Source organism: Corvus brachyrhynchos, unplaced genomic scaffold, assembly GCF_000691975.1.
Source record: "Corvus brachyrhynchos isolate BGI_N302 unplaced genomic scaffold, ASM69197v1 scaffold346, whole genome shotgun sequence".
Lineage (NCBI taxonomy): Eukaryota > Metazoa > Chordata > Aves > Passeriformes > Corvidae > Corvus > Corvus brachyrhynchos.
In genome coordinates this window covers 3,602,126-3,615,909 of record NW_008238644.1, presented here as the reverse complement: position 1 = coordinate 3,615,909, position 13,784 = coordinate 3,602,126, and the positions used below count along the sequence as shown (strand labels likewise).

The following is a 13,784-nucleotide window of genomic DNA, read 5'->3' as shown; positions in this document are numbered from 1 at the left end:
AGCCACACGCCAGGACTCCATACGGAACCCCGGGGTCTGCACAAAGCTGCCCCGGGGCACTGAAAATTAGCAGGCTCCGGTGAATCGTGCACCTTCCTAAAGGCTCGTATTACCAAGTTCTGGTTTCTGGAAGTAATTGCAACTTAAAGAAAAAGGAGGGCAGCTGTTTCTGAAGTATTGGTAATAATTAGGCAGTTCCCAAAACCACTTAAGGGTGAGACATCAGACAGTGTAGTTGTGGTCCCAGAGAAAAAGTTCCCCTTTATGAAATGAAAATTGCCTTCCAGTTGTTTATCAACACCAAGTATTTCATTCTGAGCAAATGTTTTTTCCTGACAGACATGCATGTATCTAAACAAGCCAGTATTTCTGAGGAATTACTTTACATCTATAAAGACTGAAGAACAAACCATACAAAACTGTATTGGGATTCTGGAGCCAGTACAGGCTACAACGAGCCAAGGCTTCAGCAGGACATGCTTTTCTAAAGCTCATTTTTCACCATTTACTCATTCATATAACATGTTTTATAATCAATTAAAATATTATATCCAAAAAAAAAAAATCTTGTTAACACAGTCCACACTACACAGTTCCTTATGCCAAACTGGGACAAGAGAAGTTCAAGAGCCAAGAGTGGCCCAGGATGACCATCATCTCAGGGAAGGGAGTTCATTCATCTGAGTCCAGGTCACTGTCTCCTGCAATGGAGTGAAAGTCCTCGCTGTCCTCCTCATCCTCAGACAGATGGACCTGACTTAACACACTTGGCCCAGAGCGCTGCTGTTCTTCCTCCTCCTCCTCTTCTGAGATCTCATACCCTCCAATGCTGCTGAAACTCGTGTCTCTTGTGTTGGACTTTGGGTCTGGTTCTTCGTAGCTGCCATAACTAGAAGAAAAAAGAGAGTAATTTCAAATGAGCTGCTGATACCAACAATTCTGTATTTAGCTGCTGTAAGGATTGCCTTGAAGTCCTGTGAGCACTAGGAACCACTGTGCACTTCAATTCTGTCACTGGCCAGGTTTTTAAAATAAAATTTTTAAAACACCCAGTTCTTCAATGAAACAATTCCATTATCTCTACCCCACTCTGATACACTCAGGGCAGGAAAAACAGATTGCTCCAACACCTTCTGTCACCTTCTCTGCTGACAGAAAGTGCAGGACTGTTTTCAGCCCATTCTCATCTTCTCTAGCACTTCGGACTGACCATTGCCTGCCAGCACAATCTATCAGCTCTGATGTCTGTGATTTATTAGGCAAATATCAATAATGGCACTAAAGAACTGAATTCCACAAGTAGAAGAACGGAGAATCAAATACTTATACTCTACAGAATGTCCAGAGAAGGGAGAGTAGGTTGCTGTTCTCTCGAATGCAAAAAAATAAAGTTGTTATTGTTGTACTTTTAATTTTCTAATGATGGAATGCCTTCCAAAATACAGAATATCATATTCCTATACTTTTGGACTTCAACTAAGTAGTTGCAAGTCAGGATATGCTTTTTCTTAGAGGGGAAAAAAAAGTTAATCTTCAAAATCATCTTTGAACTTCAAAGACATCTTGTAGTTTGAGACAGCTTGTAAAAACCTTTATTTGTCCTGCCATCAAAACCCACTATGTACAGGAAATAATCTAACTTAAAAGGAAGAACTGGGTGGGTTTTTTTTTTAATTTAACTGATATTTTTATTAGTGAAAATCTTAACAGCAACCCCAAATTTCTGTCAGTAAGAATAAATGGTAATTATGGTTGCAACAGTAAGAACAGTCACAAGATAACTTTAAGAAAAATGTGAGATATTCTTCAGGTTTTTATGATGAACACTTCAAAAATCTTTAAGAGAAGGGATTTTAACAGGATTCTCAGCTCTAATTACCTGATATTGCTGTCCTCCATAACATGAGATGTCTCCCCACCGTCTCCTTCATAGGACATCATGCTTTCTTCATTGTCCATGCCCATCCGTGTGTTCTCTTGAAGAACATGAGGTTGTTTGGGTCTCACTGCATTGGGCTCCACATCTGAGTCACTGCCACTCTCACTCAGCTGGATAGCTGTGAACGAACCAATGTTTGGTCACAAATTGACACGTTTGTTCTGTCACTTACATACCCACTGTCTGTGTTTAAAGGCTGCAGTATTGACTGTAAGGAAGGTTTACAAAGTTGTGTCTCCACAAGGCAGCAGAAAAGGTATCTGGGAGGTGATACCACCCGCTGAGTGCCCGATTCTGATGTCATTCCAAAGCAATCTCATTACCACCATTACTCAAGAAGGCCTTATGTCTTGTCTACTCTGAAAAATTCCCCTTCTTCTCCCCCTAATAATTTTCAGGAGTCACTAAATACCACTATGAGTTTTTCTGCATTGTAGTAAAACCTAGACACAGTCTGAATAACCTCTGTACACCTCTTCCAGTTCTTGATAACATTGTTTTGACATTAACATTTTACATTTAACATTGATAACCCTTTATCATATCAAAATAAATGCTGTGCTTATACTAGACTGCCTATTCCTGGCTCTGCATACTAAATCATACTCACAGTGTTTTCAGAACCATTTGCAGTTTCACTTTATGAAATACAGTCAACAAGATCTTCTCTTAACTCTGCTTTCTTTTGTGTCTGTACTTACAGCATTCCTATTCCACTTTTGTTTTCAGTTCCATTTGTGTTCACCTAGTTTCCTCATCTTGCCCCTTTGTTCTCTACTGCATGTTTTTGTGATGGAAGCATGAGATCAGCTGGGTTAATGAACAACCAGAAAAGGACACTTACACGAGAAAGGATTATCTCCCTCTTCATCACTCCCATCATCATCATCCTCTCCATCAGACATAAGCAGGTCTTCATAGAGGACACTGGCCTGGGGCTGCTGGGCTGATCCTTCTTCTTCATCAGCAAGGTCACCATCTGCATCTTCGACTTCCTGGGTCATACAAACAGGGATGGTGAAGATCCATCCAGCAGCATGCTGCAACTTCTATCACAGATTTCCCACCCTGTCCACACTGAAGCATTCCCTCATTTCACAGTGCTAACATTTCCAAACTGCATTTCAGAGTCTGTCTCAGGGCAGCAGACACAGCAGACAACCCTGAGAGTCAGCACACACAGTGACTGAGATTTCTGTAAATATACTCACTGGGGCTGGAGTTTTAGGCTTCCCATCATCATCCTCATCAAAGCCTTCAATATCTACGTCAGAGTCTTCCTCACCCAGCCGACCTCGCCCCTGGCGCATCTGGACAGGAACACAAACAGCAATGGCACTGAGGAAGGCACTACTGGACATCACTCAGGGGGTGTAGGGGACACCTGGGCCACAGAGGTGGGTGTGGGAGTACAGGAAGGGAAAGACAGAAAGGAAAATACATGTGCATCACTCGCAGAAGCAAGGATCCTTTTTCTCTTTATTGCAAGATCAGACAGCAGTCTCCACACACTTCTACCTGATGTGCTCATTCTTGAGCTGGGAATCTCCAGCCCTACAGCACCAGAGTTCTGTGTTAACTAGTTATTTCTGGAAAACAGGACTAGGTCATTAAAAAGTGCTTATTTTCATAATATATTTTAAAACCATACAGCATTTTCCACCAAGTCTTTTCTTGTCCTTCTCTTCCTGTTCTTCCCCCAGTCCCCATGAGTCCAAGATAAAGAGGACATGCAGATTCTGTCCCAAAACCTATAAATTTCTACAGAAATCTTGAAGACTTCCAAATCTAGAAGGCATTCACAAAGCTACAGATGGCTACCATACTAGACAGAACTATTCATAACCAATCTCTGTTTGCATTGTTCAGAATAGCTCTCACCAGTCTTTCTGGTACCACCTTCAGTCTTGTGGCTCCTCACATTCTTCATTCTCCTGGTAATTTATTTTCATGATCCTATTACTGCATCTCCTTCTGCTATTCTCTCTCCTTCAACTTTTTTTTTTTTTTGTTTAACACAGAATAAAGACTAAGGAAAAATATTCTGTAGTTACTGTAACATTTATAGTGATTTAATACCTTTAACCTGTCTGCTTTTTTTTTTTCCTTTTACAACTATAAGGTATCTGCAGTGGCAACCATCTCTTCCAAGCTCCTAATTGTCACTGGATGCGACCATAATAATCTAATAATCCAATTATGATCTTCTGAATCTGTAGAATATCCTTCACCATTTCCCTACTCAGAATTAACAAGGGATTGCATATTAACCCTCTGTAGCATGAGTCACCAGGTTTCTACTTGCAGAAGTAGTGAAGCAAACAAATATCTGGCCTTAGGCAGATTCTTTTGCAGCTTTTAATTCTCTATTCTTTGTTTTGCAGTGTTTCAATTCCCAGTGCTCTTTATTTTTTTTCCTTTTCCCTCAGAGCAGTCAGAATGAAAGAAATATCATCACTTTTTGAAGATATTCCCTCCTCTGCTAGGAAAACCTGATCTTTGTCACCTGTTTCCCACAAAGTCATTGCCTCCTTTTAGTAATTTGCTCATACAAGACAACTCCCCAACCAGATGAGAAAATGGAGGATTCTGACCTGAGTTCCTCGCTTCCCTGTGGTAGTGATGGGAGTGTCCATAGCAGACAAATTGCTTTCATCTTGATAGAATGAAGCACCATGGGACACACTGAGGGAAGTGCTGGTATCAAACAAATCTGGTGGCTAAAGTATAGGTGGAAACAGGAGACAGAACATTCTCAGGCACTGAACTGAGACTAGAACAGTATCTTGAGAGGCAAGACTGGGATTTCAGGACTAAATGCAAAATGCATCTTTTTGGCACGGTGTTTATATTATTACACACTGATTAATCAAAATGAGCTAATTATTCATAAAGAACAAACATGGTAAATGCAATGGCTCACAACCTCAGGTTTCAAGTTTGCCAAATAGCAGATTCTAAAGTAGAAGTCAGTACCTCTATACAGTGCTATTCTACAGAGGCCAAAATCATAAATGGACTTCAAAAGGATTCAATAAATTTGTAGAGAATAGACCTCTCTGCAGCTCATGAATACAACGATCCAGGTGCAACACCAGTTTAAGGTGCCTGAATAGCCAATTTCCAGAAGAGAGGGCTTGCTGTAAAAATAATCATTGCATGTTTGCATCCACCTACTTCTGTTCCCTGCCAGAGACAGGAGACTTGATTACATCAACCTTTGGTCTGACTCAGCATGGCCCTTTTCATTTACTTCCTACAATGGGAACGATGTTGCAGCCCCAAATGCTCCAATCAGAACTGGGTGAAGTCTCTCACATATGAAATAGCAAAGCTTCAGCTTCCAATCAATCCTATGTAAATCACTGGCTCAACCCCTAAAGCTGACACAAGCAAGAAAAAATGGGGATTTGGACAAAGTGTTCCAAAACCCAACCTGCAGTTTGCATGCAGATTTACCTCTGAAGAGCTAAGGAGGAACTTCATATTAAGATTTTGATAAAATTCCCTTATAATACACAGTTCATAGATCATGACAATACTGAAAGTCTTAAGAACAGCAGCAGTAATTCTTAAATTAGGGAAAAAAGGCTTCATAAGAATTTAAACAGATGTGTAAAGCACAGACAACTCTCAGCTGTATTTGCTTTTTATATCCTGGAGTCCAACCACTGAAGACCCATATGGGGAGATAAATGTTGGCTGTCACAACTGCATTTAAAGTAAAGGGAACTAAAGCCAAGCAATCTCCACCAGACCTGCCACCTGTGACAAGTTTGGGAGTGTGGGAAGTGGGACTGTACCTCCAGCCAAGAAGCAGAGGGAAAGGGTGGCCTTCAGGTGACAAGTTCAAGGGAGAAGCTCAGAGAGCTCTCTCCTCTTACCAAGGATAGCTCCCTGCTCAGGACTCTTTTCCTCTCTTCTGATCACCAACTTGGAATAAAATCAGACCAGGTAATATCGCTCTTGGGAAGGAAACCATCAGATAAGAGAATGGCATTTTTGTCCCTCACTCTCTGATGTATTGGGATCACCACTGATTCCATTTAATTCTTGAAATATGTCAACAAGTAGTTTCAATAACTCATCTCCAAAGACTCTCTTGCAGCCCAGTACTTCCTATGGGTAGGGTCTTCTTCCATGATACTCAATTTCAGTATTCCCACCCTGTTGAATTTGATCATCATTTCTAGCAAACACTTTCCACTTTCCTAAAATGCTACATTTTGGGATTTTTTGTTGGGAGAGTTGCATGGGAGGGTGTTAAATATTGCCCCAAACCCATCTGTGTCCGGCTATCCTGGCTCAGCCATACAGTCTTTGTATACTTCTTGCCTAAACAAATTTTAAACTCATTTTTCTCTTAAAAATAATCTTTATAAGATCTTAAATTGTAGCTGAACTTCAAGCCCTTCTTTTCTGCTCTGATTTTGCTAAAATTAAATGCAACTTTCCAGATGTAATTACATCACATTTGCACAGAATTGAAAAATTATTGGTCTACAATTAGGATGAACAACTGCAAAGAAAGCTTTGGTTTGTCTTCCTATACCATACCATTTGCATTTGATTATTCAATTATCAACACAGAGATCTTTCCCAGGGCCTATGAACTTTTCCAAATAAACAAAAGGCTACATCTCAGACAGTAGGATGACATTCCCTGCTTTCTTAGGCAAATTCCAAAGATAATTTTAGTTTTCATGAATTAACTTGTCATTCCTGGAGAAAGTTTTTTACTGATGTTTTTAAAAACAACCAAACAACCCAAAGTAAGAAGAATTATTAAAAAAAAAGGTCTAAGTAGCTTATAAATCTTTTCCAAACTGTAAACGCTGAAAAATCAGCCCAGCATGATTGTGCTGCCAACTTGCTCTGTAACACATAGAAAATACCTGACCCACACAATTGTCTGCTATAAAATAATGATAAAGGTTAAAAGATGTTATTTTCCACTAGAACTGGAACAAAGAGATGTAAAGAATCCCAGCAATGAGGGCACAACTGGACTTTGCTGACCATATCAGGCAGTTTCTTCATTACAACAATGAGCCTTTCCAACAATACCACTACCAAACAGCTCCCTGGATTCCTCTCAGCACTACATCCATGTTTTGTCCTCATGTTCTCCTTACCTGTCCACTGCTGGTCTTCTGAGGGTTTCCAAACGTTACACTTGCACAGTCCTCAAACTTCCAACCAACACTCAGCTGTACCTGACTGTACACAGCTCATCTTCAGACCAGTTTTACAATTAGCTTGGGAAATGTCTCTCTTTGTCTTAGGTATCTCACTCTCTGAAGCATCAGAACTGCTTCTCATATTTATTCTTAAAAAATAAGTGTTAGCACACCATCCAACAAGATACTCCACTAAAAGACAAACTGCAGACAGATGGAGAACACTAAACAAGGAAGAACCTCGGGATCAAACACTCAGGAGACTGAAACTAAAACAAAGAAAGTGGAAACTTTGCTTGGTCACTTGCCTGTGGAGTGTAGGGACCAGGGGTCATAGGATCAAGACTTTCCAGATCTGCCTCCTCCAGTGCTGCTTCCTTAGCAGTAGAGATGTCCCTCTCGAGTTGAGTCAGGTGCTCATCATACTAAGAACAAAAAAGCTTGCTAAGGTTGCAGAACAGAAGATTCAAACTGTAAATATTCCAGTAAAGTTGTCCACATACCTCAGCTAAAGTCTGGTAACAGATGTTTACAATCTCCTGGGCTGTTTTTGTGTACTGGCTGTCTGACCCTGTAGTAAGAAACAAACCTCTTTATATATTCTGATGTTTGTTCAATTCCAGCTGCTGAGACAGCAAGACACGTTTTGGTTACACAGGCCCCTAAATCCCCACACCTTCTGATGTAAGGAGAAATACAAAGCAGGGCTCACATTCAGCTAAAATAGCACAACCAGTTTATTCCAGCACTAAAAGTATGATTTAGGACACAGGAAGGTTGGACCCTGTCTGTCTCAAGGAAATTCCCAGAAACAAATCACTGGATCAGAGATGTGTACTGAGCAAGAAGAACATCCTCCCCAAATGTAACTGCCCCATCCTGCACCAGATGGTAATAAAGCTTTGTGTGACAGTGAAATCATCACTGTTTAAGCATCTCTTTTCTCAGGAAAGGAAAGCAATCATCAAGTTCATGATTCACAGCCTTGGGCTTCAACACCCTTTGGCTGTACAGGTGCCCAGATGAATTAATTTAAGTACCAAAGGTAGCTGAAGCCTTATTTCCACCACCTACCATTGTATTTAATGCTGTTGGCAAGGATGAGGTTAACATCATCCAGGAAAGTCTCCCTGTTCTGGTATTTGTGTTTGGAGATATTCTGGAAGAGAATTGTCACCCAGTAAGTGAGCAAGTCTAAACACCACCTCTCAAGAAGCTGCTCAGTTCAAGCAACACACCTTGCGGATGGTCTCCAGATCCATTGGATTTGCAATCACCTTGTAATAGTCAGGCACAAACTTTTTATTAACTGGATGGTGAAATGGCCAAGACTGGAAATAAAAGAAAACAGACAGGTTCAGAAAGCTTCTGTGTAGAATTTTCTACAGTTTGAGCTACAAATGTCATAAAACAAGTCTCCAGAACTGATTAACACTCCAAATGTATTTAAGGTATTTACAACAAGACCTCTTGACTCCAATCATTTAGGTTCAGGAGGGACACAGAGAAAAGATCTACCAGTTGGGTTTTTAACTAGGCCTGTTGATATCTGTTTGACAGTAGGAACATATAATACAAACTAATAATTTTACAGAAGGCTTTTCTATTTAATATCACTGTTTTCTCCACAACAAGATCAGCACATTTTGCACATCACACACACAGTCACTCAAGCTACGTACATCTGGAACTGCCATCATCTTTTGAGTCACAATGTTATCCAAAATGAAGGAAAAGGCCACTTGATCATCATCATCCAGGAGAGGATTAATTGCTTTTTCTAATCGAGCCAGTTTATCTTCCTTCTGCAATACAAGTAGGGAACATCAGCGGCTGACCCTAGACTAATAACTGTACTACCATGATACTCTGTCCCAGAGAGACTCCCATGCACCTTTTTATGGAAACACTTGTAAATAACAGAGGGTAATAGCCAAGATACAAGCCTCTAGACAAGATAAAGTAACTAGAGTAAGAAACAAGCATCTGCTTTTTTCAGAAAAACTCCCACGGGAACTGTTTCAAATGGTAAAAATTCAAATGCCTTCAGGGGTGGGAGGAAGAGTTCCCTTAATCTTCTACTACTCTCCCTAAAACAGGGTGTTTAGCCTACGCACATCTTCTATCCTCAAAGTCTTCAACCACCCCAACCATCCCTCCTCCCCTCCGTTCTGACCACAACTCATTCACAAGACTTGCCTCTTTCAGCTTTTCATCACACAGGTCCAGCATGGACTGGGATATCTGTGTCAGTGAGTGCTTTGGCCCTGCAAACACACAGAGCAAGTGCAGCCTGATTAAAAAGGCCCATGTCACAATATGATTTATCTTTGCTCCTAAAGCATCACTGATTGTATTTCTAGCACAGCTGGGAGTACACACTCAAGTATATTCTCAATACACACAATTATTCAAGTTCAGCACGGATTTTATATGAGAAAAAGTTGTTTGTAGCAAACATTCCCACTTCTGGCATACATTCTGTTAAAGTTTGGAAACCCTTTGGAAAGCAGCTGTGCCTTTGGAAGACTGGCCTCCAAGCCCTCCACCTCTGCGAAATATTCACAGTACAAGTCGTGAAATTTCTGTTTCCTTCACTAAGTCCAGTGAGTGAAGCAGAACTGCTAAGGAAGACAAGATGGACATTTAAGGAATATTCAAAAACCCACAGCATTAAATAATTTCAGGATTCCTCGGACATGGAAACAAGCATTTGCAAGAGAACTATGAAAAAAAAGTCCTATTTATAGGATAAATCAGTTATTAACTGTCAAAATAATAAAGGAAGCAGCAAAGACACAAACCCAGTGCTGTCAGTGTCATCCTCAATGCTGCACAGCTTAGAGAGACTCAGTGCAGCTGGGAGGTTTTTTTGTCAAATTAATGTATTTTGGACAAAGACTCTCCTATCAGCAGTCAGAATAAAGCTGACCCCCAATGAATCAGCAGTTTCCCCCAGCAGATACTTGCTCTACTACAGAATCTATGCTTTAATTTTCAACTAGCTTTCTTTCATTTTTTTTAAAACTAGTTTCCTGACCTTCCCAAAGGGGGAAAAAAATTCATTGTGACTAAGAATCAAAATATGCAAAATCATGACAGCAAACTCTACCCCAAGCTGCATGCTCCAAGGCACTGGCTTCAATAGGTGTGAACTATTCCTATTTGCATTGAAAGATTCATTCAAGAAAGCATAATAATGTAATCTATTGAAAACAATACTTTGCTTAGCTATGAAGGAGATAGGCAGGACTTGAAATATGCAGAAGTCTTCAGTCACTGACAGACCCATCACTGAACTTCAACTACCACATCACAGTCATCATTTAGCTGTTGCTACATGCTGGAATTCACTCCTTTCTTATTTATGAATTAGTTCTTTAACATTAAAACAATCTTTCAGGTATATCTGGAAAAATATATGTTCACTATTACCACCTGGCAGTGAATTTATTCTGCTTTTACGTTGCTTTTGTTGACTCTAGAATTTCCAAAGCTCATCCATGCACAATGTATTAGCAGAAACAGGATTTCCCTGTACTTTTACCATTGTATGTGGCACTGTTCTTCACAATGAGCTCCAGGTGTTCCCTGAACTCCTCCCGGGATGGGTACTGCCGCTTACGGACGTTTTCACGCAGGGTCTGTAAATCCATGGGCCGGGTAATGATCTTATAATAATCTTTGACAACTTTTGGATTTACAGGCGTGTGGAAGGGGTATGTCTGAGGAGGAAAAGAAACAAATGATTATCAGCACAGTACTGGCACAGCTAATCTCAGTTTAACCTCCAGTTAAATAGGCACTAATGTATAAAACTTTTACACAATCAGTTCCTTAACTGCACCAGGGAAAATAGAATAAGCTCAACTCCACAATGGCTATCACTTTCTTCTACACAGTATTCTTTAATACCATTATAAGAAGGAAAACCTCACAGAGAATTCTCAGACGGTATTTTTGATTGCAGCACAGAAGTCAAGAAACTGAACTTTAAAAATTCTCATTTCAACTCAAATCTTCCATTTAATCTTTTGATTTTGCAAGTTTCTGGCAAAGTCTGGTCAGAAAAGAGTGAAGTACAGATCTTCTCCAATGCCACATATATAAAAGCATTATACACTGCTACATTTCATGCATCCTGTGCTGGTTTTGTTGAAAAAAAAATTTTTTTTTAAATCACATACCAGCTTTGAAAATGTATCCATAGAAAACTAGCCAACGTCTGGTGTCTACAACACATAACCTACTTCAACAATGCTTAAGATGCAGGATTTGGGTGTCATAGCTTAAACTTACATTGGGAAGATCCCTGATGTCATTGATGATGCCCTCCAAGATGGATGACAGCGTCACCATGGGATCTGTTCTCCGCCGGTGGATGGATTTATGGGGACGCTGAAGAAATGAGAGGCAGAAAAATTAAGGCAGTTCCAAGATGCAAAACATTTATTCACAGAAATTCTAGACAATTTAGCTTATTAATTTTCTGGGGAAATATGAGGAGGTTGCACAGGAGCAGTTAAAGGCCTGGCCAGTCGGCACAAACAGAAATGGAGATGCTACAATCAGCTCAGTAACACCATCACTCACATTCAGATAATCACACTGCTGCTTAGGAAACTTCAGGACCAGGGATTTCCTGCGGACCTCATCCGCACTAGGCACAAACAAAAAAGCACAATACTTCCTCCCGCCCTCACATGAATCAAGACCATTTGTCCCCCAGTACTGGCTTTGGTTCCATTTGCCATAATACCAAATGAACAATTGAAATACTGTAAAATAACAGTTTATGTAAAGCCCTGTCACTTTATTCCTGTGGCTAACATACATATGAGTTTCTGCATTAAGCTCTACATTGTTTCTTCTTATTATCCCCACCAGTATCTCTGCTTTTTCCCTTACCTCTCAATCAGTTGTTTCCCCAGGACAATTTTCGTTCCTTCTACTTTGATGAGTTCTTCATTGTCATTGTGAATGACTGTTTTTTCCAGCTCTTCCTCCTGCTCCTCTGTCATTGCAACAGGATTAGAAGGTGGGGCATTTGTTTGGTAGTAAAGAGGGCAGAACTTATTAGTCCTCATGTGCCCAATTGCACCACATGCTCCACATTTTAGCTGCAAAAAGAGAAGGTGACAAACCAGAATTCACATATGGGCTCCTAGTTTTGAGTCAAAGCATCATCCAAATCCCCCAGTGAGATCTTTAGTACATCACTAGAACAGAAAACTCCTCCAGTAGCCAAAAATCTGGATGGATATGCTTACTTTCAAGTCTGGACGCTCCTTCATTTTCTTGGGCTTCTTTTCTGGAGGGCCCTTGAGCTTCTCTTTTTCTTGATTCCGCTTTAGCCGCCGCAATTGTTCCTGGATCCTGCGCCGCTCCTTCCGCATCTCCTCACGGTGCTGCTCGTCAAACAGAGCAAACTTCCGTCTGGGTGGGGGAAAAAAAAATACAGAAGCTTTCCAGCCTAGTTCATGATTTTCCAGGTACTCTTCTAGCAGGTCAATCACTGCACAAAGTTTGTGACAGCCTCCGAACGGACAGCCATTAAATCTCTCTTTCCCCCCACAATTACAGTGCTGGGCTTCTACACTCAATTCTCCATTTCTTCATACTGCCAGTGGAATGAAATAATCCCACAGGCAAAGTTAAAAGGGAGACAAGAGAGATCACGAAGGCCTTACATGAACTCCTCATCCTTGGTGGTCCGGATGCGGCAGTAGGCATCGATGACCGCGGGCTTCCGCACGGTCTCACACCTCACGTATTCCTTCCCATCCTCGTCCCTGAACGTGCGATAGATCTTGAGGCGGCGGCCGGTGGCAGAGGAGTTCAGGCTGGTCACAGAGGCGGTGTCATCATCCTTGTGAGAGGTTGCTGACGCTGCTGAAGCTGTTGCCACAAGAAAATGCTTTATTTGCTTCTAAGTTTTTCCACACTCTAGAAATATCATCGTTTAAATACAGCAGATACTTTCGGCTTAAAAACTTCCAACACACAAGTTCAGGAAAACCTAAGCAATAGAAGTCTTTCCCTTGCTTGTTCATGTTGTTTTATCATGACATGAAATCAAGCTAAATCAAAGATATTGAATTATCCACATGGATTATAAACTTAGAAGGAACAGCTACAGTCAACAAGACCCACAGGTCAACTGCATTCTGGCCCTGAAGATGGATTAGTTACAGTGGTTTTCATCACAGATATGGTTATCTGGCAGAAACTGAGGGTCAAAAGTTATCCAGTTTTCCAAGGAGTGTTCCAACCAGTGTGTCAAGTGACCACAGAATCTTTCCAGCACCATTCATAATTCAGGTCGAGAGGTTTTGTATGAGGTAACACTGGATATCTTTCCATGAGGCAATAATCATCAAAAATCTTCCACATATCCCTTATAAATTATTCCAGTAACTATTTATTAGTGATTTATTCCCAATTTGAGAATAGATGGCAACAATAATGTTGACCCAGATGCAGAGCTCAGCTTTGCTCACACATGTTCAACAAGTAGCAGTGGTCATGGGCACCTTCATGAAGTTCATTCACAGGTCAAACGTTTTACCTGGGACATGTCAAGTTCTCTGTTGGAATGCACTTAAAATAAGCACATCTCCAGGAGATCCAAATCTGGCAGCTGCCCAGTTTACCTCCAAGCATGC

The 13,784-nt window shown here is 40.8% G+C and overlaps 1 protein-coding gene across 2 annotated transcripts in view; it reads right to left on the bottom strand.

Moving 5' to 3' along the window:
• Nucleotides 1–553: 553 nt before the first annotated feature.
• Nucleotides 554–13,784, bottom strand: part of TAF1 (TATA-box binding protein associated factor 1) — a 28,473-nt gene continuing 15,242 nt past the window's right edge. For both annotated transcript variants that reach the window (XM_008636180.2, XM_017737583.1), the window contains exons 23-38: nucleotides 12,810–13,017; nucleotides 12,390–12,555; nucleotides 12,028–12,239; nucleotides 11,713–11,779; nucleotides 11,419–11,517; nucleotides 10,667–10,844; nucleotides 9,319–9,386; nucleotides 8,802–8,924; nucleotides 8,358–8,450; nucleotides 8,194–8,278; nucleotides 7,623–7,690; nucleotides 7,428–7,544; nucleotides 3,151–3,249; nucleotides 2,784–2,934; nucleotides 1,880–2,057; nucleotides 554–889 (exon numbers count right to left, since the gene is read on the bottom strand). In XM_008636180.2, the coding sequence (XP_008634402.1) occupies nucleotides 673–889; nucleotides 1,880–2,057; nucleotides 2,784–2,934; nucleotides 3,151–3,249; nucleotides 7,428–7,544; nucleotides 7,623–7,690; nucleotides 8,194–8,278; nucleotides 8,358–8,450; nucleotides 8,802–8,924; nucleotides 9,319–9,386; nucleotides 10,667–10,844; nucleotides 11,419–11,517; nucleotides 11,713–11,779; nucleotides 12,028–12,239; nucleotides 12,390–12,555; nucleotides 12,810–13,017 (2,129 nt within the window). In that variant the 3' untranslated portion in view covers nucleotides 554–672. The remainder of the gene's footprint in view (nucleotides 890–1,879; nucleotides 2,058–2,783; nucleotides 2,935–3,150; nucleotides 3,250–7,427; nucleotides 7,545–7,622; nucleotides 7,691–8,193; nucleotides 8,279–8,357; nucleotides 8,451–8,801; nucleotides 8,925–9,318; nucleotides 9,387–10,666; nucleotides 10,845–11,418; nucleotides 11,518–11,712; nucleotides 11,780–12,027; nucleotides 12,240–12,389; nucleotides 12,556–12,809; nucleotides 13,018–13,784) is intronic.